This window comes from Chiloscyllium punctatum, chromosome 26, assembly GCF_047496795.1.
Source record: "Chiloscyllium punctatum isolate Juve2018m chromosome 26, sChiPun1.3, whole genome shotgun sequence".
Classification (NCBI taxonomy): Eukaryota; Metazoa; Chordata; class Chondrichthyes; order Orectolobiformes; family Hemiscylliidae; genus Chiloscyllium; species Chiloscyllium punctatum.
Genome location: NC_092764.1, coordinates 71,753,708 through 71,780,348, shown reverse-complemented (window position 1 = coordinate 71,780,348; position 26,641 = coordinate 71,753,708). Strand labels below are relative to the sequence as shown.

At 41.1% G+C, this 26,641-nt stretch overlaps 1 protein-coding gene across 2 annotated transcripts in view; it reads right to left on the bottom strand.

Moving 5' to 3' along the window:
• The window catches only part of sf3b3 (splicing factor 3b, subunit 3), a 60,529-nt gene that overhangs the window by 2,106 nt on the left and 31,782 nt on the right, over positions 1–26,641 (bottom strand). For both annotated transcript variants that reach the window (XM_072547627.1, XM_072547628.1), the window contains exons 15-26: positions 25,510–25,665; positions 24,001–24,144; positions 22,512–22,634; positions 21,557–21,711; positions 17,732–17,906; positions 17,199–17,404; positions 16,542–16,698; positions 13,425–13,550; positions 10,860–11,072; positions 8,790–8,888; positions 1,380–1,523; positions 504–608 (exon numbers count right to left, since the gene is read on the bottom strand). In XM_072547627.1, the coding sequence (XP_072403728.1) occupies positions 504–608; positions 1,380–1,523; positions 8,790–8,888; positions 10,860–11,072; positions 13,425–13,550; positions 16,542–16,698; positions 17,199–17,404; positions 17,732–17,906; positions 21,557–21,711; positions 22,512–22,634; positions 24,001–24,144; positions 25,510–25,665 (1,803 nt within the window). The remainder of the gene's footprint in view (positions 1–503; positions 609–1,379; positions 1,524–8,789; positions 8,889–10,859; positions 11,073–13,424; positions 13,551–16,541; positions 16,699–17,198; positions 17,405–17,731; positions 17,907–21,556; positions 21,712–22,511; positions 22,635–24,000; positions 24,145–25,509; positions 25,666–26,641) is intronic.

The following is a 26,641-nucleotide window of genomic DNA, read 5'->3' as shown; positions in this document are numbered from 1 at the left end:
AACACAAGTATGCACTTGTTGATGTAATCACAAAAATACTAAGATGTGCTTTTCAGGGATTGCAGCAGGTACCTTCAAGGTCCAGCCAATGACTCTCACAGTAGTCTGGCAATTCAGCTGACAAAGTTCTAACAATCCAGTAACATGTGCATTTCTATTTTCTCATCATTGCACTGTGTGGCTTTGATTTTGTATGGGGTTATGGGTTTGCAAAGAGCTATTTTTGACCTTTATTGATGGTTAAATGTTAAAGAAAGATTTTCAGTAAAATCTATGTAAATGAATGAGGACATGTATTTAGTTTCTTGGTCACAAGGTGAACACCTGCACACTTCAGAAAAAAAAACCTGGACATTGGCTTAATTAAGAACCTAATCGGACACTTTACTGCTACACAGCAGATATAGTGTTACTTTAAACTTTTACTGGCAAAAGTTGCTGCAGAATGAAACAGCTGTGTCCTTATTCAATCCAAAGTGAGTACTAACAGCAAAAACACCTACCTTCACGGGGAAGTAGTAACAGCGGAAACTAAGGTGGTCACGACCACACAGTGGAGGGTGTTCTGATCTCATGTGCATCTCCAGGTGTTGGAAGAAATCATGGTCCTGTGGAAAAATAGATAGATCAATCTTAGTTTACAAACAAAAAACACGAAACATGATCTACATCACCAAATGTCCTTCGCTTAATATCAAGGTGGTGTTTTACCATCATTGTAAAAGAAAACAAAACACAACCACCAAAAAGCAATGAGTTATAAGAGTCAGCACGCCAAGTCTACTGCTGAGAGCAGGAGCTGACTCATTCTAAATGGATTTATTTACACATTGAATTTAGCATTTATTTTAACCCACTGCTTGTTACTCAGGTGGTCAAGATAGAGCTGCAGCCTTCAGAGCAGAAGCTCTCACTCAGTTTAATCACAAGATATATCGAAATACAACCCTGGAATCTGATGCATTTAAACAGACCAAAATCAAAAATTAGCAATTTATAATTGGCTACACAGAGAAACTGTGGTTTATTTCCTAACAGGGATATGGAACAGAGAGACACATGCCTGGAAGGTGTCCGGTTTAAGCTGGGTAAGGTAGTCTCATCTAGAGAAGTGGCTTGTGGTACTCCTCAGGTTGGGAGGCAGCCAGCAGCATGATTGTTGCTGACTGCCTTTTAAGAAAAATTTGCTACTGGATGTTGTGTATGCCCAGACAAAACTGCTGAGAATTATTTAACCTTTGTCAACAATTTTACTTGAAACTGTATCCCAGCATTGTCAAGATCAGTAAGTGGACTGAAACCTCAACTTCAAACGAACAATGATCTCCGATGAAAACTCTAAAGAAAAGCAATTGATAACAGTATGATTGATAACGCACCTCATGTGATGTGAATGGAACTAGGATCCCAATGCCTCCAGACAAGGTTGTGTACACAAGCGATTCTGAACCACCAGGAATTAACGTGGTCTTCTGTAATGAAAGGACTGACTCTCCCACATGATAATTAACAATGATCTCAGCCTGAACAAAGAACACAAAATCACAATTACACAAAGACTGCCTCCTCTTACTTGGACACTGATGCCACACTGAAAATTTGCAAGTAACCCATTTTACACCGAGACCAGCCCAAATACTGATTTCTATGATTCCTCATACTGATACTCCAGCTTTTGGTAATTTTCAGAGACTATAATTAATTGAGATAATGGATGAGTTGTCTGCCTTCAGGCAGCCAGTTACTGAAGCAACTCCAAAAACCCAGTCAGCAGGATATCTGTCTAGAAGCATCAAGAAAGAATACAGGTGGATCATAACACATTCACTTCAAAGTATAAGAAAAATCCAGCAGTATAAGAAAAATCCACTTCAAAGTATAAGAAAAATAACCTTCCAAAAGTGGGTCATGATAATGTAGGAATCCTACAGTGATATGAATGATTATAAGTCTATTACTGGTAGCAATAGGACAAAATTGTGCTAACAAATCCACAATCTGAAAAAAGCAGATTGGTACAACACTGAAATTTGGTGGCTTAAGTGATTTGTTTGATTGATTCCAAAATAACAGAAAGGTAACACTCACATTACTGACTTATCCCCCCCCCGAGGGAGTAGCAACAATGGGGAAAGAGAGAATCAAAATTACATCACCAAACACTGTTAAGATCAGTGTATGATACAAGTATCTGGTGCCACATTTCCATGGCTGCACTGTATGCAGCCTCATGATAATTTTCAGTTCACATGCATCTGCATTTGGAGATGGCCTCGTTAATTTTTTTTAATTCATATTTTTATTAGAAATTTAACATTTTTACAAGTTTACAAAAATAAACAAAACTCTCATATACAAACATTGATACACAATTAAATCAAATATACAATAGCCAAAATTTAACAAAAGAAAAAGTACCGAAAAAAAACTCAACTGTCCACTAATCTAACCGACAACTAACCAGAGTGTATATTTAAGTCTCTTACATGCTCGGAATGTGTTAATATCAAATGTAATAAAACCCATATTCGTGCGGGATTCCTCTCCTAAGGGGCCCAGGACCAGTCAGGTTTGTAATCTCACTTAAATAAAAGCCCTTGTTAGGATAGCCGAAATATCTGTATTTATATAATTCAAGAAGGGCTGCCATATTTTATAAAATAATTTGGTCTTTCGGTGCACCATATTTGTAAGGAAGTCAAGGGGAATACATTCCATAATTAATCTGTGCCAATTTGAAAGTCTAGGGGGGCCCTCAGCCACCTAGTTCACCAAAATATTTTTCCTTGCACAGAAAGAGAGAATAGAAAATATTCTATTTGGAATGGAATCCCATGCTCCCACTATCGATGCATAGGGGGATGTTTTATGTGAATTACCCTCATCTTCCTGTACATGTCCAAGGAGGGAAAGTTCGAAAAACCCAAAAGGAGAGATACACAGGGTCCACTTTAATTTCCGTTCCTAAAATTTCTGTCAGGGTACTTGCTACTTTAGTCCAATATCTACGGATCTTATGACAGGTCCATAGGCAATGTACAAGAGTATCCACCTCTATTTTACATTTGGGACACACTGGAGATGCTCCTGTCTTTGATTTTGCCAATCGAACCGGTGCTATATGGGTCCTATGAAGTATCTTCAGCTGGATAGCCTGGGTTCTGTTACAGATAGTGATTCTTCTAGCGTTTTCCCAAATATCATTCCACGTTTCTATAGAGATTTCTAGTCCCAAATCCTGATCCCATGTTTTAAGCAGATTATCCATATCTCCCGATACTTCATCATGTAGTAAATGATAAATAAAACTGATGGAGGATACCCCCACTGGTCGTAGGACATTACATTCTCTACCTGATTTATAAAGACTATCTAATAACGTAGTCTTCTTCTGTATATAGTCTCGAATTTGGAAGTATCGAAAGTGGTCTGCATTAGGTAATCCAAATTTCTGACGCAGCTGTTCAAAAGACATCAGGACCCCATCTTTAAACAGATCCCCTAAACATGAGATACCCCTGGATCTCCAGAGTTTAAAAGTGGCATCTGTAAACCCCGGTTGGAATCCCCATGCTCCCACTATCGGTGCATAGGGGGATGTTTTATGTGAATTACCCTCATTTTGCCGCATTATATTCCAAGCCTTCATTGTATTTAGTATTATAGGGTTTTTACAGTGATCTGTAATGATTTTCTTCTTGTCTGAAAATAAAAGGTTAATAAGTGGGTATTTTACTTGAGAGGCCTCTATGTCCAACCAGATTGATTGTGGATCAGACAAGACCCAATCAGCTATCTAACTTAATAGGGAACTTAACTGATATTTCCTAAAATCTGGGAAGTCCAATCTTCCCCTTGCCTGTGGAAGCTGTAGCTTCTTCAGCTTAATGAGAGGCCGTCTATGATTCCAGATAAAGGAACCCAACCAGCTATATAATTTACGTAGAGCCATCCTCAGCAGCATCACCGGAAGCATTCTCAGAGGATATAGGAGACGGAGCAGGACATTCATTTTAATTAGCGCTATGCTACCCAGCCAGGAAATTGGAAGGTCTCCCCATCGCTGGAGGTCCTGCCTTATCCTTTCCAGTAAATGCACAAAGTTAGCCTTGTATAACTGACCAAATACAGGGGTAATAAAAATGCCTGAATATAAGAAACCCTCCAGGGACCAACGAAAGGGAAAAAGGGATCCGTCCACTAAGTGGGGTATCAAAGCAAGGCCACCCATTGGCATAGCCTCTGATTTTGAAAAATTAATTTTATAGCCTGAGAATGCGCTAAATGTATTAATAACTTGGATTAGGCGAGGTACGGACATCAGAAGATTACTGAGGAATAGAAGAACATCTGCATAAAGGGTAATTTTATGTTTACCTGTACCAATCCTCGGGGCCGTTATATTAGGATCAGCTCGTATAGTTTCTGCTAGTGGTTCAATTATTAGCGTAAATAACAATGGCGAGAGAGGACATCACTGACGGCAGCCCCTACCCACACTGAAGCTATCTGAACATAATCCATTGGTAACCACAACTGCTTTGGGATCACTATACAATGTTGAGACCCATTTGGTAAACACCTGTCCAACGCCAAACCTTTCCAACGTGTAAAACAAATATGACCATTCAACCCTATCAAATGCCTTTTCCGCGTCTAATGAAACTACTACTCCTGGTATCTTTCCCTGATGACAGGCTTGAATCACATTCAAAACCCTTCTAATATTATTGGATGATCCACGGCCCTTAACAAACCCCATCTGATTCTCCTTTATAATATGTGGCAGTACCCTTTCTAGTCTCAGTGCTAACGTTTTAGAAAGAATTTTAAAATCTACATTTAGCAAGAATATTGGTCTGTATGACGTACAATCTTCTGGATCCTTTCCTTTTTTAAGGATAAGAGAGATATTTGCCTCTTTCAGCAAAGGCGGGAGACAGCCCTGACTATATGCATAGTTATACATGTCCATAAGTGGACCAGCCAATATTCCTGTAAATTCTTTATAGAATTCAGCTTGAAAACCATCAGGGCCAGGTGCCTTACCGCTCTGAAGTTGCCTGATTGCGTCAAGTATTTCTTGGACTGTTAGAGGAGCATTTAAGACCGATACCTGTTCCGGAGTTAGGCCCGGAAAGGTCAAATTTTTAAAAAATGACTGCATCCTCCTAGTCCTGTCTTCACAATCCTGCGATTTATATAACTCAGAATAAAATTCTCTAAAGATCGCATTAATCTTTTTATGATCATGAGTCAAAATACCCGTACTTTCCTTGATAGACGTCATAGTCTGAGGGGCCTTTTTTTTCTTGCAAGAAATGCTAACTATCTACCCGGTTTATCGCCATATTCATATAACCTTTGTTTTGCAAATATTTCCCTCTTAGCCGTTTGAGTAAGCGTAGTGTTTAGAGCTGTCCTAAGAGCCGTAATCCTTTACAATTTAATAATAGAAGGTCTATCAGTGTATGCTATTTCAGCCGCTTTTAAGCGAGCTTCAAGCAGATGCTGTTGTTCTCCCTTCAATTTTTTCTGGGTTGCTGAGTAGGAGATGATCAAACCTCCTGCGTAAACTTTGATGGTCTCCCACATCATTGATGCTCGCTGTACCTGAATTAATTTGTAAAAAAATTTTAAATTCTCGAGAGAAGTACTTTACAAATTTACTATCTTTCATTAGGAAGGGGTCCATACTCCAATGCCGAGGGGATGTCCCATTGTTCCTCCCCTTAGTTTCCATATATACAGCAGCGTGGTTGGAAATTGCTATACTACCTATTTTACAGGATGATATGGAATTTTTAAAAATCGAGGGGGCAAGAAACATATCAATTCTGGTATGACATTTATGTGGATTGTAGTAAAAAGAAAAATCTCTGCCCTGTGGAAGAAGACATCTCCATACATCGACTAATCCTAATTCTTTGTTCAGATCCACCAATTGTCTGGATCTGGGAGATACTCCTGCAGTACTCTTGGGAATCCTATCTATTTCCGGATCCATAATACAATTATAGAGGGAGACTTTAATTGTATGATGGACACCAAAAGCCATCAATTTTGAAAATGCTCCCGTTATAAATTTAAAGGGGTGTGCCGGGGGGGGGGGGCAGTACAAATTTAAAATCCCATATTCCTCTCCATTTATAAGGGCTTTAATCAAAATATATCGTCCAGATTCGTCTTTTATCTGATTTAGGATTTTGAAAGGGAAATTCTTCCAAACAAGAATAACAACTCCCCTGCTTTTTGAGCTAAAAGAAAAAGAGGCCTGATCAAATCCACCCTGTCGTAATTTCAAGTGTTCTTTATCCGACAGGTGTGTCTCCTGTAGGAGAGCTATATCAACTCTTTCTTTCTTAAGATTTGATAATATTTTCTTCCTTTTGACTGGCGAATTACCCCCCTTGACATTCCAGGTGCACCACTTAACCGACTGATCAACCATAATCATCTGGGCAAATCAGAGACCCCTCGGGATGGGAAACCCTATCCAGAACATCCCGAGCATACAGCATATAAAATTTACAAAAATAAAAGCTCTCTAATACACTCACAACAGTATAATAAAAAACTATTTCTAAATAATAAAAAAAATATAAAACTTATCTAAGTGCAGATTTTCCCCCTTGTTCCCGGGGGGTGTCACTTCCTCTCCAAAAGTCCATCATATCCTCTCCCAACCAATGCCCCACCCTTGACCCAGGCGCTCCTCAATAAAATGAGGAGAATTCAGATATAATACAAAGCTAGAGTTAACAGTGAGCACCCTACCCCCACCCACACCAACACCTGGATATATTTGGTAATGTTAATACCATATATAAGCATAACTATAAAATTACAACCTCAACAAATAAAAATAAATATAATAATACAAAATAACAAGGGAGAAACAACCCTGCTCCTAAAGAAAGAGGTAAAATAGAATAAGGTAACCACCTCCCCCCAGCACACACACAAAAAAAGAAAACAACCCCAAGGAGGGGGGGGGGGGGGGGGGGGGGGAAGAGAAAAGAGAGAAAAATCAGATCCCTCTCCCCACCATGATAATATTAAACAGTAAGGTAAGAAAAAAGAAAAAAAGGGGAGGGGGGGGGGATATAAACCAAAGCGGGGGAAAGGTAAACCAACATCCATTATCTCTTGCAGTTTATCTAAGATAGTCCAAGAATTCCTTAGCCTTTTCTGGTGATCCGAAGTTATATACGGAGCCTTCATGGGTAAAGCGTAGTGTCGCTGGGTATAGTAAGGAGTACTGAATATTTAAGTCCCTTAAACACTTCTTCGCCTCATCGAATGCCTTCCTCTTTCGGACCAGAACTGGAGAAAAGTCCTGGAATAACATGATCTTGGATCCTTTACAGATCATGGCTTGGGGGTCTTTTCCAAGATTTCTTGAGGCTTCTAGGAGTATCTGCCTCTCCCTATAGCTCTGCAGCCGGAACAGGACCGGGCGTGGGCGCTGGTTCGAGCCGGGCCCGCGTATTGCGACCCAGTAGGCCCATTCCACCCTTACCTGGCCTGATCCAGCCTCCAGATTTAAAAGCTGTGGCAGCCACTGCTCGAGGAACGCTGTAAGCTGGCCTTCCTCTTCCCGTTCGGGAAGGCCCAGCAAATGAATATTTTTTCTGACAACCTCAATAATCGAGGTCGTCAATGTGATTCCCTAAGGTCCGGACTCGCTGTTCTAGATTCCGGACCTGATCCACGGCCAATTATGCTGTAGTTTTGGAGGTTGCGGCCTTTAACGCCGCCCCTCCAACTTGGCGCTTGATTTCCTGGATGTCTCGGTCGTGCTTCTGCAGCGCGGCCGAGAGTGAGTCCCATCGATTTCGGGATTCTTCGATAAAAGCATCGATCTTCGCATCCAGTTTGGAGATGATTTCCACAAGGCTCGCCACCGTAGGTAAATCCCCCGGGGCGGCTGTGGACGCCTCTGCTGCAGCTGGAGAGGGTGGGGGAGGGGGTCCTGCTTGCTGAGAGCTGCGGGCTCCCTTCCCTTTGGTCATTTTTACTAAAGATTAGATTGTTTAAATTTAATACTAAGCAACTAATTAAACAGCTATTATAAATGATTTGATGAGTGTGGTGAGGGTGGGTGACCCACTTTACCCAAGTCTTGGGAGGAGCATTATAGACTCAGACTTGCTGGGTCGCCGCCATCTTGGATCCCCCCGGCCTCGTTAATTTTTAATGTTGACCCAAGCTATTCAATTTAATTCATTTTACTTTTTCCTATTAGCCCAGTTAACAAATAGCGTAGCAAGGAATGTGTTCAAATAAACATCTTGGTCCTTAATCCCCTATCTTATGCTATGGCAAAGTAACCAAGCTCTTTTCACATTTTATACCAATATGGTGCAGTGACCCTGATGCAGGACAGGTGTTCGATTTGAACCCAAGAACTAAGACTGAGTAATTTTATCCTGTAAGTATGAATGTATACAAATACCTATTGCAAATTAAAAGTTATAAGGAGAATTCTCATGAGCAAAAAGGATTTTATCACATCAAACTAATTTCACATGGCTGTCTAAATTGCCTAAGCAGGGCAAAATGTGAATAAGCAGCAAGTCTCCATCGTGTCAGCATGGGTCATAGAAACAATAAGTGGCTTCTTCCCCTTATCCTGTGAGGAATGGGAAACTTTCATTCTGCATCAGAGGTTTCTTCTCTCATTCCACAGCTGCTGTCCAGTGCTTCTTACTCAGACATACTGCTGCAGGCCTATGCCCAGAAATCACTAGATGTAATTGCCTGTATTCTGAATAATATTCTCTTACCTTCTGGGAAGCTCCATTAAGTAGACCTCTATCCCACAATGCTTTGTTCCCAGTGGGATCCTCATCAACATCATCACTGGTGTTTGGAGGCAATCTCACCTGCAACAGTCACAAGATCACCCTCAATAAATGGTTCCTGTATGTTACTATAGCCCTTTATCAAAAAAATAAGGCACAGGACTAGGTATACTGACTGGAACATTTCACAGTTCAGCAAATGTACATAATCTAAGTAAATGTTGTGTTAACTGCAAAAGACGAGTGAACCAGTGACCACCGCCATATGTCATATTGACATTTACTTCCAACTGGTTTAAGTCCCGATTGAGTGAGGGGTGTGGGGGACCCCATGTTTAAAATATTTACCCATTTTCATTAATGTAGCAAAGTTGCTGGTGACACGTTATTTCAAGCAGAAACGTCTGTGTTTATTCACTGTAAAAGTCCTGCAGAAATCACCAACTGTATAAAAATGTGCCTTTCACAAATACGCACATCTGTGCACAGCTCTAGACAAGCCAAAAAGAGATTTGGATTGGAAATCTCAATGATTTCTACAACTGATACAAGTTCAAAAGATTTGTATGGAATTTTAAAGTAAAAATAAGCAAAATAGCAGATTTTTCTGTGCTGAGATTATCACTTATAGACTTTGGATGAGAGTGATAATATTTAGCAACAGAACCATAAAAATGACAAAGCACAGAAGGGGACCATTCAGCCCTTCAGCTATCAGCACTTAAATATACTTTGGTCTAGCATCTTGCAAGAAAAGAACTTTTCCAAAACAACATGCCCAAGCCAAGACAGCCATCCTCAGGTAGAACAATGTACATTTAGATGTGGGAGACAGCTGACATGCTCAAATCACAATAAGCCAGTTGCAAGCCAATAAGCTAACCAGCTGTTTAGTCTAACAGACACCTAACACCTCAGAACCCAAAGGTTTCTGTGGATCGAGAACATTTTTTTTGAATGAAGGAGTTGGATACACGTAACCTCTGCCCTGATAGGAAAGCCCTGGTGCTTTTGTAACAGATCAGGCTAATTAAGGTGTTTTCTTTATTTTTCCCAAAGCACTTAAACAAATTGGTTTCTTAACAGCTGAGCAAGCTAGGCATGGTTCATCATCTACTTGTTCCTTTCAATAATCACAACTCCTGGAAAGTCTCTAGAAAACTCTCGTTATGAGAATGGTAGCAGGGTGGTAATGTTTCTGAACCAGCAGTCCAGAAACTAAACTAATGTTTTGAAGACAGGAATTCAAATCTCACCACAGTATCTAGATACATTTAAACCCAAAATGTTTAATCAATCAGCAATAAATAAAGTGAGCATCAGTAACTGCAGGTTATTAAAATAAAACCTTTCTGATTCACTAACGTCATTCAGGTTAGGAAATCAGCCATCCTGACTGAGTCTCAAAGTAATGCGCTAGCAATATCACTGGATTACCAATCCTGAGACTCAAATTAATATTCTGGGGACACAGTTTCAAAGCCCAACACAGCAGCTGGTGAAATTTAAATTCAATTGTTAACTCTGGAATTGAAAGCTAGTCTCAGTAATGGTAATCACTGACTGTCAAAAAACAAACTATCTATTCACTTATGTTCATTAGGGAAGGAAACTGTTGTCCTTGCTTGGTCTGGTCTATACATGCAGATACACCAGCGATATGCCTCTTAATTGTCCCCTGAAACAGCCTCCCAAATTGCTCAATTCAACAGCAATTTTGCCACTGAAACCCAAAAAACTCAATTAAAAAAAACACCCGACAAAGACAGCATCTTTACTATTAAGCAGACTTGTGCCAGTCCAGTCAAATCAAAGCCTACATTTAATCAAATCATAACTTACAGCCAGTGTCCCAGCCTCCTCTATGAATGGATTAGTACTAAGATGCAGACCTTCTCAGTAATGCTCACCTCCCAAGAATGAATAGTAATAAAAGTTCTTTAACCAGGTCACTCTATTACTATATTTCTCTCCTGTCAGCAGGTCTACCAGAGAATCAAGCCTTAAATATGTCACCGCCAATAACACAGGTTTGCGAGGATAAGTACTTACCACACTGATATTGCCAAATTTATCAGCACCAGCCATTGTTTCATAGTCCAGCAGACAAGCTGTGGTGATCCAGCGGGGTAATGTGTCATCAGCGAAAATAATCAGCTGGTTCTCATTGCGTTTGTAACGAATCCAGAAGAAGCTCTCCTGTACATCGGAGACAATGACTCTGTGTCCAATGGTGTGGATCGCCACTATGAAATTTGGAATATGCTGAAGAAAGTAAACCACAGAAAGTTATAGGGTACATTAATTTCCCAATAAAATTCCATACGCAATTGCAAACAGCTTTGTTATTGCTGCAATGCATTTTTGAGGAATCTCCTGATACCAGTTTTTTCTACTCTCCTGTACACTTTTGACTTGCAATATTGGACAGAAATAATGAGCTTTTTAAGCACACAATCTATATCCATCTTCCTCGGAATCAGAACATTGGATGCATCAAGAATATAGAAAATTTCATTTGGGAGCTAGCAGGAACATTACAGAAAACGATTAAGCTTTGGAATTGTCAGAAAATCTGAAAAGATAGGTGATATACCAACACCCAGGTGTCCCCTTGGAGGTCTGAGCAAGCAGAAGCAACAAATTGCAAGAAAAGCCATTCACATGTTCAAGTCTTATATGCAGAACTCTGCCTCTGCAACTGGATTAATAGATGGAAAAAGGACCCATTCACTGCAAGTTTAGTGGTAGACAATGGCTTGGTCAAACCCATACTCCAATTTTCCAGGTTAGAACATTGCATAGCTGCTTTAAAAAAGAAAGGGCAGGCTGCTGTCTCTGCTGGAACATCCCATTAAAACACAAAACAGCTCTTACTCAAGTTTTTAATCCATCTCATTGAAAATATAATCCTGAACTTGGACCGTGATGCCTGGAAGCTAATTGTAATCACCGCGACCACTCTGCAGAAGGTGATGGGAGGTGGTGCCATAAAATCACACATTAGGACATGTTGCTGAAATCAGGGTTTGCCAGGCCAATCCTGAAACAAATGACTTTTCCCCCAAAGGGAAACAAATCTCCCTAACTGCAGAGGCTAACATTCAGATCCACTGTATTTCCAAAAAGTTGCAGCAAAACTATGTAACTAACTTAATGTAATTTAGGGATGGATTATCCACATTTTTTTTTGCATGTCACCCCTATGTTCAAAAAGGGTTAGTGTTTGCACTGTAAATAATTTCAGATGAAGCAAGGAGTTCTTCACCCAATGTCCACAGTTTCTATCCAGAGACAGAGCAAATCATTCAGTTCCAAACATTTGAGCAGCTTGTGTTACTGTTGGCACTGTTAGACTTTCTTTCCACAAAACCCACTGGTACCTTCTTATACACTGACCAACATATGTGACCTCACGAGGACATGCAGGCAGAAAAGGAAGGAGGCTGCAAGGAGAAGTTACTGTCCAGAAATTCTGCTTCAGCTGCAGTTCCTGACACTTTGCAACATGCCCCACATTCTAAGGGCTTGATGGAAGGTAGACTGCCCATAGTCCCAAATTTGCCAGTGTTTGTGACATCAGTAAGCATCTTCTACATTTTACCATGCAAGTGTTTGAGTGTCTGCAAGTGTCTGGGAACATGCGTTGTTTTCTCTTCCTCCAACACTTGCTCTAGCAATCATGATAGATTGTTCAAATTTCCTCCAGCAATGTCCAAGGTATCACAAATGGAGCATACCTTCTTTTCTATGGTGGAATATTTTCACCTGTGTACTTCCATCACTGTAAGAACAGTACTTAGGTGTACTGCACAATACAGAGGAACCTCGATTATCTGGAGATGGGCGGGCACTATTTCATTCAGATAACTGATTATTCGGTTAACTGATTTCCTCTGGGACTAGGGGTTTTCTGTGAAGTCTATTCCCCGTTCAGGAGGCAAGGCAAAATCTCCTTTCTGCTTGCTCCCAACCCCGTCCAGTCCCACCCCGACCTCCCGCCCACTCCCAACCTGATCTGCCCCTACCTGCCCCAATCCCATCCAACAGCGCCCCCCCCACCCCCCGTCTGCACCTACCCCGCCCAACTCCCGTCTGCCCCCTCCTCTGGGGCAGCCGGACTGGACACCAACAGTAAGACTGCTGCTGCCTTTGTGGGGTAAGTCTCCAAATAGTGCACGCGTGCACACAACTTTTTATTGCAACGTTTTGACAGGTTCCACCTCTGCCCTGTACAGGACAATGTTGGAGAGATTATCTGGGAAAAAAAAAGAGGGGTTTAGGGTTCACCCCCGTATACAACTCCAGGGAAAGTGTGGGGCGGGGACAGAGAGGGCAGGAAGTCAGTCATTTTGAAACAGTGCCTGGACTGTCCTCTGCAGCATTTCAGTGAGCTGAGTTCGTTTTTCATCATTATACCTGTAAACAAATGACGCGATCAGGGCTGAAACAGCTTTGACATTGTTTCTACTGGGACCTTGAGATCCCCTTCGGATAATCCGATATTCGGAAAATTGAGGTTCCTCTGTAATACCATAAACAAGTGACCCAACTGCAACATCAGTTTCAAATGCAAGCGCAAAAACCCATCACCAGCAAAAGCATCAATCACTCTACCTTATTTTCACATTTCCTCAGCAGCTTCTTCTTCCCTAGATCATAGATGCGCAGGAGTTTCCCCAAACCAACCAGAACACGGCCTTGAAAAGGGGCAATGGCTGTTGGAACATCTTCAATGGATGTCTGTTTTTGGAGGGATTTGGCGGTTGGGGTTGGGATTTACAGGAAACAGAGTACAGAAAAAGACAAACAAATTAATGGAATAATCAATTATTCAAGTTGTTTAAATGTCAAATTCTACAGGTTTAAAATGTTTGTCTTGGACTTAAAACATAAATTCCAATAAAGATTCATAAGTTTGGTATATCCTGTGCTTAATGTCAGTGCTATAAAAATTAAATGATAGACTCTGATGCAGTGCAGTGGAACCACAGGCCTCATTTAAGTTTCAGGTCTGGCTTAAATATTCTCTCAAATATATCAGTGTCAGTCACCCCATAATAGTTCTAAGCATTTTGCAATTAGGACCATGTGCATCATGCCCAATATTTAGCAATATCACATAACCTAGGGTTGTGATCTGAACCAGATATTCACTTCTTTCAGTTGTAGTCTTAAAATCACCTATCCCATCTTTCAGTAGGCAGGTTGACAAAATATTTGCTTAAAGATCACACATACAAACACCACTAATCTGCTATATTTCACAGAACGAACAGAGTAACAGGTTATGGCCAGACCCATTGATTACAATCAATACAACTTGGTTCATACTGTAACAAAAAGAACATACTGTGTTTACTGGCATCAGTAGAATCATAGAAGAGGATCACTACAGTGCAGGAAGCGGTCATTCGGCCCATCGAGTTCGATGCGACTCTCCGAAGAGTATCCCAACAAGTCTCCCCCACCATATCCTGTAACCTCAATTCCCATAGCTAATCCACCTAGCCTATACATCTATGGACACTACGGAGCAATTTAGCATGGCCAATCCTCCTAATCTACACATCTTTGGACTGTGGGAGGAAACCCAAGTAGACACGGGAAGCACATGCAAACTCCATGCAGGCAGTTGCCAGAGGCTGGAAGTGAACCCAGGTCCCTGGCACAGTGAGATGAGGCAACAGTGCTAACTACTACCATGTCAGACAAGATGACTAAGTAACTTGTATCTAACTTCCTGCATTCAACCTACTCTAGGCAACATCTCATTCAGGCAGCTTTCTAATTACAAATCTGATTCTCAAAGTATGTTTTTACTTTCCTATGCTCAAAACATGAGGGGAAGGCCCTAGACTAAGAAGCTTGCAGAATATTTAGTATGAAATCCTCAAAGATCAAAACCAGGTAACAAATTGGAAAAGTCACTTTGATGTGTAATTAAAATTAATGATTGTTATTCACTCACTGGTTGTGGGCATCACTGGCTTCTTGAACTGTTGCAGTCCATTTGGTGTATGTAAAACCAGAATGCTGCTGGGGGTGGTCTATATATGTTAGGGACACAGGGGGACTCTGACTCAGTGCCATTGGAAGTACACGCTGCTGCTACTGAGCATTTGTAGTAGAGGGAGTAAACATTTGAGGTTGCAGTGGTAAATGAAATGGGTCCACTTTGTCCTGGATTGTTCAAACTTGAGTGTTGTCAGGGGTCTAACCAACTGCGCAAGTAGGGAGTATTCCAGCATACTCCTGACTTGTGCCATGTAGGAGGACAGGCTTGGTCAATGGATTTAGTAAGTTAATTCCATAATGGTGATGCAATTGCATGTTAAAGAACAATGGTTAGATTCTCTCGTGTTGGGGATGGTTATTGCGTGGCATTTGTCTAGTGCAAATGTTACTTGACATCCTGTCAGCTCAAGCTTGAATATCAGCCAGGCTTTGCTGCGTTTGGGACTGGACTGCTTCACTGTCTGGGAAATTGCCCCAACCATCGAGTAATTATCAGCAAGCATCTCCACTTCTGATATTATGATGGAGGGGAGGTCACTGACAAAGCAGCTGGAAAAGGTGGGGCTGAGGACACAACCCTGAGGAACTCCTATAGAGACATCTTGGAGTTGAGATGACTGTCCTCCAACAACTACAACCATCTTCCTTTGTGCCAGGTATGACTACAATTAGCAGAGCATTTTTCCAGTTCTCAGTTTTACTCGGATTCCTTGATGCTACACTTAGTCAATTGTGTATGATGTCAAAGGCCGTCATCTCACCTCAGACCTTCTAAAATAGATGAACTTACTTTGATTTAAAAACCCAAAACTTAAATGTTGCCCTTTTAAAACTGTGGGATACAGTCAAGTATGGTGGCGTTTATCTGTGCATATCCACTGTAGTGGTTTGTCATCAAGATCCCCATCTTTTTGTTGTACAAATTACTGATTTTGTTTAACACGAGTGTCAATTACCTGGAGTTTAAAAGGAAACCATGAAATTAAAATTAATCAGGGAGGAGAAAGTGAGGACTGCAGATGCTGGAGATCAGAGCTGAAAATGTGTTGCTGAAAAAGCGCAGCAGGTCAGGCAGCATCCAAGGAGCAGGAGAAGGGCTGAAGGGCTCATGCCCGAAACATTGATTCTCCTGCTGGATTCTGAAGAAGGGCTCATGCCCGAAACGTCGATTCTCCTGCTCCTTGGATGCTGCCTGACCGCTGCGCTTTTCCAGCAACACATTTTCAGCTCAAATAAAATTAATCAGCCAGGTTAGCAGGAACCAAAGGAGATCTAATGGGAGTGGCGTAGCTCACCACCTGAAAGGCAAGCTTTAGTGCAACCACAGACCACAAGTCTGATTTGCCCATGTAATTAGTTGATTTCATGCAGCTCGCAGTAGGTGGTGCTACAACTGGCTTCCTGATCTACATTATCAGCCAGGAGTAAGACAATGCAGAGATTTAGGCTCAGTTGTGAAAGTTGCAATCCCCATTCGTGTGATCTACACAAATTAGACTTGCACATTAAGAATTACCACTGAGTGAGTTACGATATGGAGACAAAGGGGAGTAAGTTGAAAAACCTCTACAAAAACCAAATACATTGGAAGAGACAGTGGCAGCTTTTGCAGCTGTGTTCAGATCACTGTACATGCACACAGGAAACCAGGAAAAAATATGAAATGTTTCAGCAATTCAAAATCAGCCAACTCTCCTAAAAGGTTCCAATACTCACTTTGTGCACGAATTCTAGCTTCTCTCCGCTGTTTATAAGTTTGTAGGTGTAAATATATCCGCCTCCAACTGAGCGAGGATTGAGAATTAGGTCCTTGCCAACCCCTACCAGCACGTACCAATCATCACCACCATTCCCAAACTTACAAACAGCAATACTGGAAACACAATACATCCATGTTAGTACAGCCTAACGACTTCAACAAATGCCCTACACATAAACTGTTCAAACAAGCATGCAAGTAAGTACAAGCTACATTCGAGAATAAGTCAAAATATTCAAACACCACACCAGTTTTACCCCACCACATTTGTTGTGAAAATGTGTTTCTTGTATCAATGTTACACGCTTCCCTAATGATTGACTCTGTGTCAGAGGCTTAGGAAATGGTTCAGGAGGCTCATATTTTATGAAATGCCTTGCCGTTAATAAACTTGCGAGCGACTGATGCCCAAGGATGCAAAGGTTTATATTAAGACAAACTGATTTTCACACAGATCACAGTCTATGTCATTCAGTACAATTCACTGCTATGGATGGATATTAACCTAGTGGAATTGAAAATTCTTGATTTTGTTAAATAAAATGCCATAGGTCTCAGAACTTAAAAGCATTTGCAGTTTATCATTATAGGTCTTCTGCTAAAACATGTCCTACCTGAATGCTGCTTCGTTTTGTTCCAACTGGATCTGATCATACACATTGCCTTGGATGGGGTTCATTATTCGAACAACAGATGCCCATTGCCCACTCCCTGCCTTTGGGGATCCAAAAATGGATTCAGGCAAGTTCTCGTTCAGGAAGGCAGCTGCCATCTCTGCTGCCAATTCTCGCTCGTCCTCTCCAGCTGCTTCCACCATTTCCTTAACAACAGATAAAAGTGAAACATTAATATCGTAATGGCGTGTCGATTTTGCTAACCTATCGATGTTAAAAGGTGCACACACCCAGCGATTTTTTTCCCCACACTGACACGTCAACGTGTAGTTACATTCCAAGTACTCTTAAACTACCACATTGTTGTAAGAAGAACACAAGTCACATACACAGAAGAGGGGCAACGTTCTTGTTGACATTAGCATCAGGTTACACCTCTCTGCACATGCCATGTAATAAAAATTAGCATTTCAATTTGGTTTTTGTGTTTTATGGCATTCCCTTTGCAGTCATATCAGTGTCTAACAAGTTACCTCAGCCATCTGCTGTTTACGCTGGGCTTTGGTGGCTTCTGTGTAGGCGTTATGATCAGTCTCAATGGCGATGATGTTGTTGCTTTCTGGGTGAATAACAAACTTCCTCGGGGTATACTGCAGAGGGAAGGAAACTTGATTGAATACCGCTCCCAGCTTCTCAAGGGCTAAGATTCTGGAAAGAAATTAAAAAAAAGGAAACCTTGCAGCTCATTAATCCACTTTTATGCCATTACAACTAGACATCAACTTAAAAGCCCTCGAAGAAGGGTTAAGCTGATTTACGGAGTTGCACCAAAACACTGAAAATTAATCTTACTTTAAGGAATCTGATTTTTGCACCATTCTGTCGATGAATAAGCATGTAAATAAACTAATGTTGCCACAAGTATGAGCCATGTGGGAAATAAAGTAGATGACCTTTAGATTCACTGTTAAAAGGGACAGGCAATCACAACACGCTTCTGGAGAAGTGTATCGGGTCTAACAAATATGATTTGATTTGAGTGAATGTGGGAGACATTGTCTATCTGTATTTTCAGGGGATCTTTGATAAAACTCCTCACACTAGGACATAGCATCGTATGTGCTGAGCAGTCAGGTGAGAATGGGGATTGGTTTTAAGTGTAGCTCAGCCACAACTTGCTGGACATGGCCAAAACCTACATGGTCAATGAAACAAAATCAAGAACAGAACAGAAATTTGCCAACTTTTAATCAGAAACATTGCAGTAATCACAAGATATCAGGTGAAACACGGACTAAGTATCATCATGTTAAAAGTCATGCATATTTCGTTCTGTGCTGATACGATACCAAAACCAAATATCACCTGCCATTTCTCTTCACATCTAAATCACTGCATTTGATTGCACTCCTCCTATCCTAACCTGTCCACAGACTCCCGATCATCATGTGGCAAAAGACTGGCCATTGATCTGAATGCAATTATCTAGGACATTATTAAAAAAAAAATAGGTGAGGGAGCAATCCCTGAGATTCAACTAACAGATGCTTCCAAGTTGATCCATTCCTTCAAGAAATTTTTGGCAATGGAAATGCTGCCAATTCCTAATACAGCTTCTTAAATTGCTACTGGTTCAAGGCATCCACCTTACTAAATAATCTAGTGCATTAGTACAGGTAAAAGCTACTTCAGCATGTATCAGACATTCATAATATATAACATGATTGTTACAGACATGCACTCACAGTCAGAACATCTAAACTTGCCAGTTTTTCTTTGATGAGCTACAGTTATCACTGACAAGTCAAGCACTTTTTGCCTTGCCTTAACGTGTTTCTACCACATGCAGTTTTGGTCTCCCTAACTAAGAAAGGATAGACCTGCCAGAGTAAAAGTGCAGCAGAGATGCACTAAGTTGAGACTGGGGCAGCAGGACTAAGAGTACAACTGGGCAGCAGTACAACTGGGCCTGTATTCACTCGAGTTTAGAAGGATAAAAGAGGATTTGATTAAAACAAAAGAAATTCTAATAGGGTTGAACAGATTAGATGCAGGGAAAATGTTTCTCCTGGTTGGAGATTCTGGAACCACTCCCAGGATAGAGGGTAAGCCTGAACTTGTGGTATTCTTGACCACATAAGACTGTGAAGACCAAGACACTGAATATACTCAAAGGGTGTGTGGTGAAAGCAGGATTATGGCACAGAGATAGAAGTTCAGCCATACTAAATAGCAGAGCAGACTCGAAGGGTCAGGTGGTTAACAGAGAAGGAAATCTTCTTACGTTACAGGAACATATCCACAGGTTGGTCAGATGCACAAATTGAATTTAACCCTGAAAAGTGACAGAATGCACTTTGGAAGAAGTATCAAAAGAATACTCAATGAATGGCAGGACACTCGAAGTTCAGAGTAACAGAGGGATCCTGATGGCTTGTTCACAGATCCCCAAAAATGGCACGACAAGTAAACACAGCAATTCAGGTGGAATACAGGACAGCTGCCTTTATCAGTTGTGGCAGATTATAAGAGCAGTTGGGAGCTTTACAAATCTTTGGTTAGGCCACAGCTGGAGCACAACGTGTTGTTCTGGTTGTCTCACTATGGAAAGAATCTAATTGCATTGGAGTGGGTGCAGAGGAGATTCACGAGGATGTCTCCTGGCATGGAGCATTTTAGCTCTGAAGAGAAGCTGGATCGGCTCAGGTGGTTTTCTTTCGAGTAGAGAAGGCGGAGGGAAGACCCAATTGGGTGTGTGGGGGAGATGTGTTATAACTCTCACAGCCATTTCGTTAGATATTAAAAGCCTGGAATCCATTTTATTTTCATATTAGTGTCTGCTTGTATGTTCCCAGGCTCCGTGAGATGGCCGACCTTGTAGCTGTACTAGCACCTATTACTGAACTCTTTCCCAGCATGGCAATGCTCTTCTTTTACAGGAATCTATTGTTATACTAACATTGCTTATCAAATACTAACCAGTATTGTCCAGATAGCTACATGACTGGGGCTAGTGACCGGGCCGATAGCCAACTTACTCACTATGGTTCAATTAATAGTTTGCTAACTGTTAAATGATTGTAACCTGTATAACCACGCAACTCTCTGTATCTCGTTGGAGTGACTTGTGACCATCGTGGTCACCTTATCTCTTCCAGTGAGCTCATGAAATAAACAGTCAATAACTCAAGGCTTGTGTGGCAGAAGTCATTTTCTTTAATTCAGATCGATAACAGCAAATATTTTCATCCCAATCCTCAACAGTGTGTAAGGCTATGATGGACATGGACAAAAATCAGCTGTTCCCCTTAGATAAGGGTCAATAAAAAAAAGAGGCATAATTTAAGGTGGAAGGCAGGAGATTCAAAGGGGATGTGAGGAAAAAAAAACTGTTCAACCAGAATGTTGTGGGAATCTAGAATGCACTGCCTGTGAGGTGGTGGGAAACCTCACAATCTTTTTAGTGGTGCATGGATGGGCACTTGAAATGTCAAAACATTCAGGGCTATGGTCAGGTGCTGGAAAGTGGAATTTGTGTAGATAGATCAGCGCAGACTTGGTGTGCTGAGGAGCTTCTTCTGTGCTGTATGACTTCTGGCTGATCTGGTTATATTCCCAGCTCTTCCCTGTCTACTCTCCACAAAACCTGTGACTCTCATCTATAAAAATTCAACTTACTCAGCCTGAATAAACTTAAAGATCCAGTCTCCTTTCTCCCAGGAATAATCAAGTGAATGCCTTCTGAACTGCCTTTTTTAAAATCTGTTCAAGGGATATGGGCACGTCTGGCTCGGTCAGCATTTATTGCCCATCATTAATTGCCATGGGAAAGGTGATGGTGAGCTACCTTCTTGAAAGATTGCAGCCAATACCAATGCAAATACATTGTTTTTACAAATAGGAGTCCCCAAAACTGTACATCAGACGTGATTTTGCATACCCTGAAGTGCTTAAGAACTCCCCTGGTTTTACATCCTATTTCCTCGTGATGAATGACAATGCCTTCCTAATCACTTGCTGCACCTGCAAGCAGATTCATGTACCAGGAACCCAGATCCTTTTGACCCTGCAATTTCTACTAAAGTCCTGCAATTTCTATTTAAATAGGAAAGACTTTGAATTCTTAGTGCCACAATTTACTCCATCTCCAAACCTTTGCTCATTCACTTAACCTGGCAAGCAGAGCCAACATCCTGACTTTCTTAGTATTCTATTGTAATCTTAACTAATCTTTATGTCAAGTGACTGGCGGATCGTTTGGTACCTACAGCTTGTTCTGCAGTCTGATACCTCTCTCTAACAAACTGTCTCCAACTTCTAGCTTATAAACCACTGTGGAATTGTGCTGAAATACCTACCTCAGTGTGTTGGTGGAGATTGCCACAATACCCTCAGGACACTGCTCCGAGGCAAAGCCAGATGCATACTCGAGAGTTTCATAGGACAGAGGTGTCAGGTGGAAACGAGACTGGTATGAGTAGCTCAACCAGGACCTACTTGACATGGCCAAAACCTACATGGGTAAAGGAAGCAAGTATAGAATTTAAACTAACAAATACCAATGACAAAGCATTGCTCCAAATCAGCAACAAAGCAAACTTTAAATCAGAAACATTGTAGTAATCATGTTTTCATGTGAAACACGGACAAAATGCATCATCATTTTAAAGTTCACTTTTGAAGATTGAAGGTTAATGCCATCGTTGGACTTGAAACTGCAATATCTCTGGAGATTCTGTAACATTACTACGGTTTCTGCACTTTACCGTGATAAGAATTTAAGATTACATACTTCAGAATTGTTCCTGGGACCCAAATTTAGTAAAATTGTCTTTCTGGCCTGCAAATTTAAGAGCAAAAGCAAATCTAGACAAAGGTACATCAGGGAGTACAGAAATTACTTTCCAAGGGCACGTGGATAAGTAAGTGATGCTTTCAGCTGCTGGCGCATTCAAAACAGTAGGGTACCTTGGATATAGGAGGAAACTCTTAAAGTAATGCAAAGGAAAAGTGACAGAAGTAAAGAAAGTGAACACAATCAAATTTTGTGGAAAGTTTGATCCAAAGGAAAATCCTGAGGAAGAAACAGTGATGCAGGTGATAAAAGTCAATTTTCCCACTCAATCCAAGCAACTTCCTTCCAGCTGCAAGATCCACAAATTAGATTTTTGACAATACTTAAGAAAAGTTTTAAGGTTACACCACCAGTGATACCTCTGGCAGGGATGTTGGCAGGCAACACTAGCAGTTTCATCTTGTTACTGTCCAACTCATTAGTTTGTGAAGATTGGAAATGTAACTGTATCCACTCACCGCTTCTTGTCCCTGCATCCTAACCCTGAAAAGCTTGACAGGTCGCGATCCGAGATATCGGGTCCTTGTATCTGACAAGTCTCCAGTGACTGGGTCCAATACTGTCCTTAATAATACTCCGTTCTGAAATGACCACAGGAAAATCTTAAAAACTATACCACACCAGGAAACCAAGCATAGCTAGGAACAAGTCACACAAAAATGCAGCAGCATGCCTGGAAATCGTATCTCAGTTTTGTATTGGTGCAACTTGCATAACTGAAGCAGACCCTTCCTTGACAAGCGTTAAGCTGCAGTGAATCCTGTCACAGTGCAATATAAACCAGGTACACAGACCAGACACTTAAGATAGTGTGGCCCTGATTTCAATCATATCATACCCCCATGGAGCAAATGCCAGGGATTTGGTCCACAGTTGAGAAGAGGGATAATCCAAGAGTCAATAAAACATTCTTAGATTAGATTTAGATTACTTAGATTACTTACAGTGTGGAAACAGGCCCTTCGGCCCAACAAGTCCACACCGCCCCGCCGAAGCGTAACCCACCCATACCCCTACATCTACATCTACCCCTTACCTAACACTACGGGCAATTTAGCATGGCCAATTCACCTGACCTGCACATCTTTGGACTGTGGGAGGAAACCGGAGCACCCGGAGGAAACCCACGCAGACACGGGGAGAACGTGCAAACTCCACACAGGCAGTCGCCTGAGGCGGGAATTGAACCCGGGTCTCACGTGGATTTCTGGTACTAGTCCACAATTTAATTAAGGAGTTGAATACCCCTAAATTCAGTGGATTTTTTTTTTGTATTGTTTGAATCTGCAGAGCAGAACCTTGCACAGAATTAACAATACAGGAACATTCCATTTGGCACAAGTGGTCAACCCATATTTATCCACAATAGAGTTCTCCACTTCCGTGCACCCTCTCAACGTATCCTTGAATTCCTTTGTCACACATTCACTTACCTGGACTTGTTGGGCCGAAGGGCCTGTTTCCACACTATCTAATCTAAACTAGCCACCTCAATTACTTCGCGTAATACAGGATTCACCACATGAATTAAAAGCTGTCCTCATCAATTCCTTGCAGGAATTACTTGTGCTTTTTATATTTAAGATCCATAGTTTTGGATGCCCTAGAAGTGGAAACATCGTCTTTCCAATTAACCTATCACATTTCCTCAGTCTTCCTTTATCTCAGAATAGCCTTTAAGTGTTAAATTATTGGAAACTGGATTCACATCTTGGGTCTTTTTTGTTGGTAGCAGCAATCACTGAGACTAGAAGACTTCTCTTAACATCAGCATATCAAGATCTCTTAGTGAATGATAAACTACGATGAATATAATCACACATTGAGGATTGAATACAACCTTGGATTACATACCAAAACCTGTTCCTAGGGGTTCTCAAACTGAGAATGTTACATAATCATGCAAAGTAACATTCTGTGACCCACATACCTATTGGTCTTACTCACCTGTAGACCAATGTTTAAGTACAAAAAACCGATGGAACCCTTTTCTCCCAGTTCATCCTGTTTCTCTGCACCCCCCATCTCAACTATACAGAGAGATTCAGGCTGTGCGGGAAGAGCTTGCATACTGAGAGGCTGCAGGCAGTCCTGAGAATGACAAGAATACAAGGGATAATTGGCATGGTATTAGCAACATGGAACAGAAAAGACTCAGATTCAATCCCTGGTCTGTGGAATCAGGACTGTAAAATATTACTTACATTTGGAAAGTTTCTGATACATTATAAACTGGCTGTTTGTGCAAATGTTTTAACTTCAGAGAGAGACTGAATGCAACATTACAGGCTAACGGGATAAGTGGCAAATCTTTCATTTTCTTTGTTGTGCACAGTTCATTTGTTGCACTGCATGATCCTTTTATTACTGTATGCGAGGGCACACGCACATCTTACTGGAAATGTCTGTTGTGTGCAGCCTGTCTGTTGCACAAAACAGCCTCGAGGACACAATGGTGACTAGGCACAATGACAGAAGAGAGGTGAAACACAACAGTTCACTAGATCGTTGATGTTCTCACCTTCAGGTACACAACAACACTAAAATGCGCACCAAGCTCAGTGAAGAGAGCAGAAAATTAATTCAAAATATTGCTTGACAGATCTATTTAAGAAATCATGATGGAAGGTCAAAGCTGGACAGTAGTGACCAGAAGGTATTAATTAGAAGGTTTTTGGTGCACCAATACATCAGACGATAATAAGTAAATTAACTGTTCTCTCAAGGAAAACCAAGATGAGCAGTGTAGTTTGTTTCCAGATATCTAGAATTTTGATATTTAGTGGCAGAAATACAGTACTGTAAATGAAAGCTCGAAGTAGAACCCTGCCCTGCTACAGCAATCATTCTGACTCTCGTAGGGTTATTAGTCAATTTGCAGATTCAAAATCTGCAGGCTGACTGAAGTGCTAAACCTACAGACTGGAAGAAATCACTCCAGATCAGCTTACTGGAAAGCATACCACACTCATCAGACTTCAACCTGGACACTTTTATTCCTTGCAACTTCTCAAGCTCAACATTTCACAAAATACCAGATTCAACTTTGACAGTTGATCATTTTTCTTGGCCTCAATCAAAGGTAAGCTTGAATGAAGCACTTTCCAACCATACAAACGCTAACATTTAGACAAGGACAGCAAGTGAATGGGAAAACTAGCATCCCTCCAAGCTACACATCATTCTGACCTGGATGATGTTGCAATCCTTTGTCACTGGATCATAATCCAGAACTCCCTCCCAAAGAGCATTGCCTGTAACCTACACCACTTGAGCTACAGCAATTTAAGTAGGAAGCTCATTACCATCTTCCCAAGGAAAATTAAAAGCTGGCTTTGCTGGTAACGATCACAAAACTTAGAAATATGGAAGGAGTTAGTAACATTGCAATAATGACTACTATCCAATACATCTAACCAGGTTTACCAAAAAAGCAACTGGGCAAAAGAAACTTACCGAAGGGTCCAGAGAAATGATTCTGACAGTGTTGTCTACGAGCCCAACAGCCAGAAATCGAGAACGCTGCTCCCCTGGAGGTACATTTGCTAAACTCATGCAGACCACATCAGTTGACATCTCTTTCCGTTCAGTGTACTCATTCAGTTGTCCAGACTACAAACAAAATTTTGCAAATATTAACATCAGAAAGATCTGATGCATAATCCTATGCAAGGAGAGGTTAGTATAGCAGCATACTGCAGGAACATAACTATGGTTGTAAAATTAACTCTCAAATCCTAAAATAAATTACCAAATACTAAAACGACTATTCAGATAGAATTTAATCTGAAAATGTAGAGAGTCATACAGCACAGAAACAGATCCTTTGATTCAACTCGTCCATGCTGATCAGGTTTCCCAAATTAAACTAGTTACATTTGCCTGCATTTGGCCCATATCCTTTCAAACCTCTTATTCATTTATTTGCCTAGATATCTTTTAACTGTTGTAACTGTATCTGCATCTACCACATACGAACATCTGTGTGGAGAAAAAACTGATCCTCCAGCTCCCTTTAAATCTTTTCCCTTTCACTTTAAATCTATGTTCTATACTTTTGAACTCCCTTACCCCAGGGAAAACGCCTTTGTTATTAACCTTGTCTGTCTCTCATGATTTTATTCACCTTTAAAGGCTATCCCTCTACCTCCTACACTCCAGAGGTAAACAAAACTCCCAGTCTACCCAGCCTTTCTTTATAATTCAAATTCTCCAGTCCAGTAACATCCTTGTAAACTTTTTTGAGTTAATAGTATCATTCCCATGGCAGGAAGACCAGAATTGTATACAGGACTCCCAAAGTGGCCTCATTCTTGCCCTGTATGGCTGCAACATGTCATCCCAACTCCTATACTCAATGCTCTGAGTAATGCAGTCAAGTGTGCCAAACACCTTCTTCACTACCCTTGTCTACCTGCATCACCACATAGAAAGAAACTATGAACCTACACGCCTAGGTCTCTCTGTTCAACAACACTCCCCAATGCCCCACCATTAACTATGCATGTCCTGCCCCAATTTTTCAACCAAAACATAACAGGTCACATTTATCCAAATTAAACTCCATCTGCCACTCCTGAGCCCATTG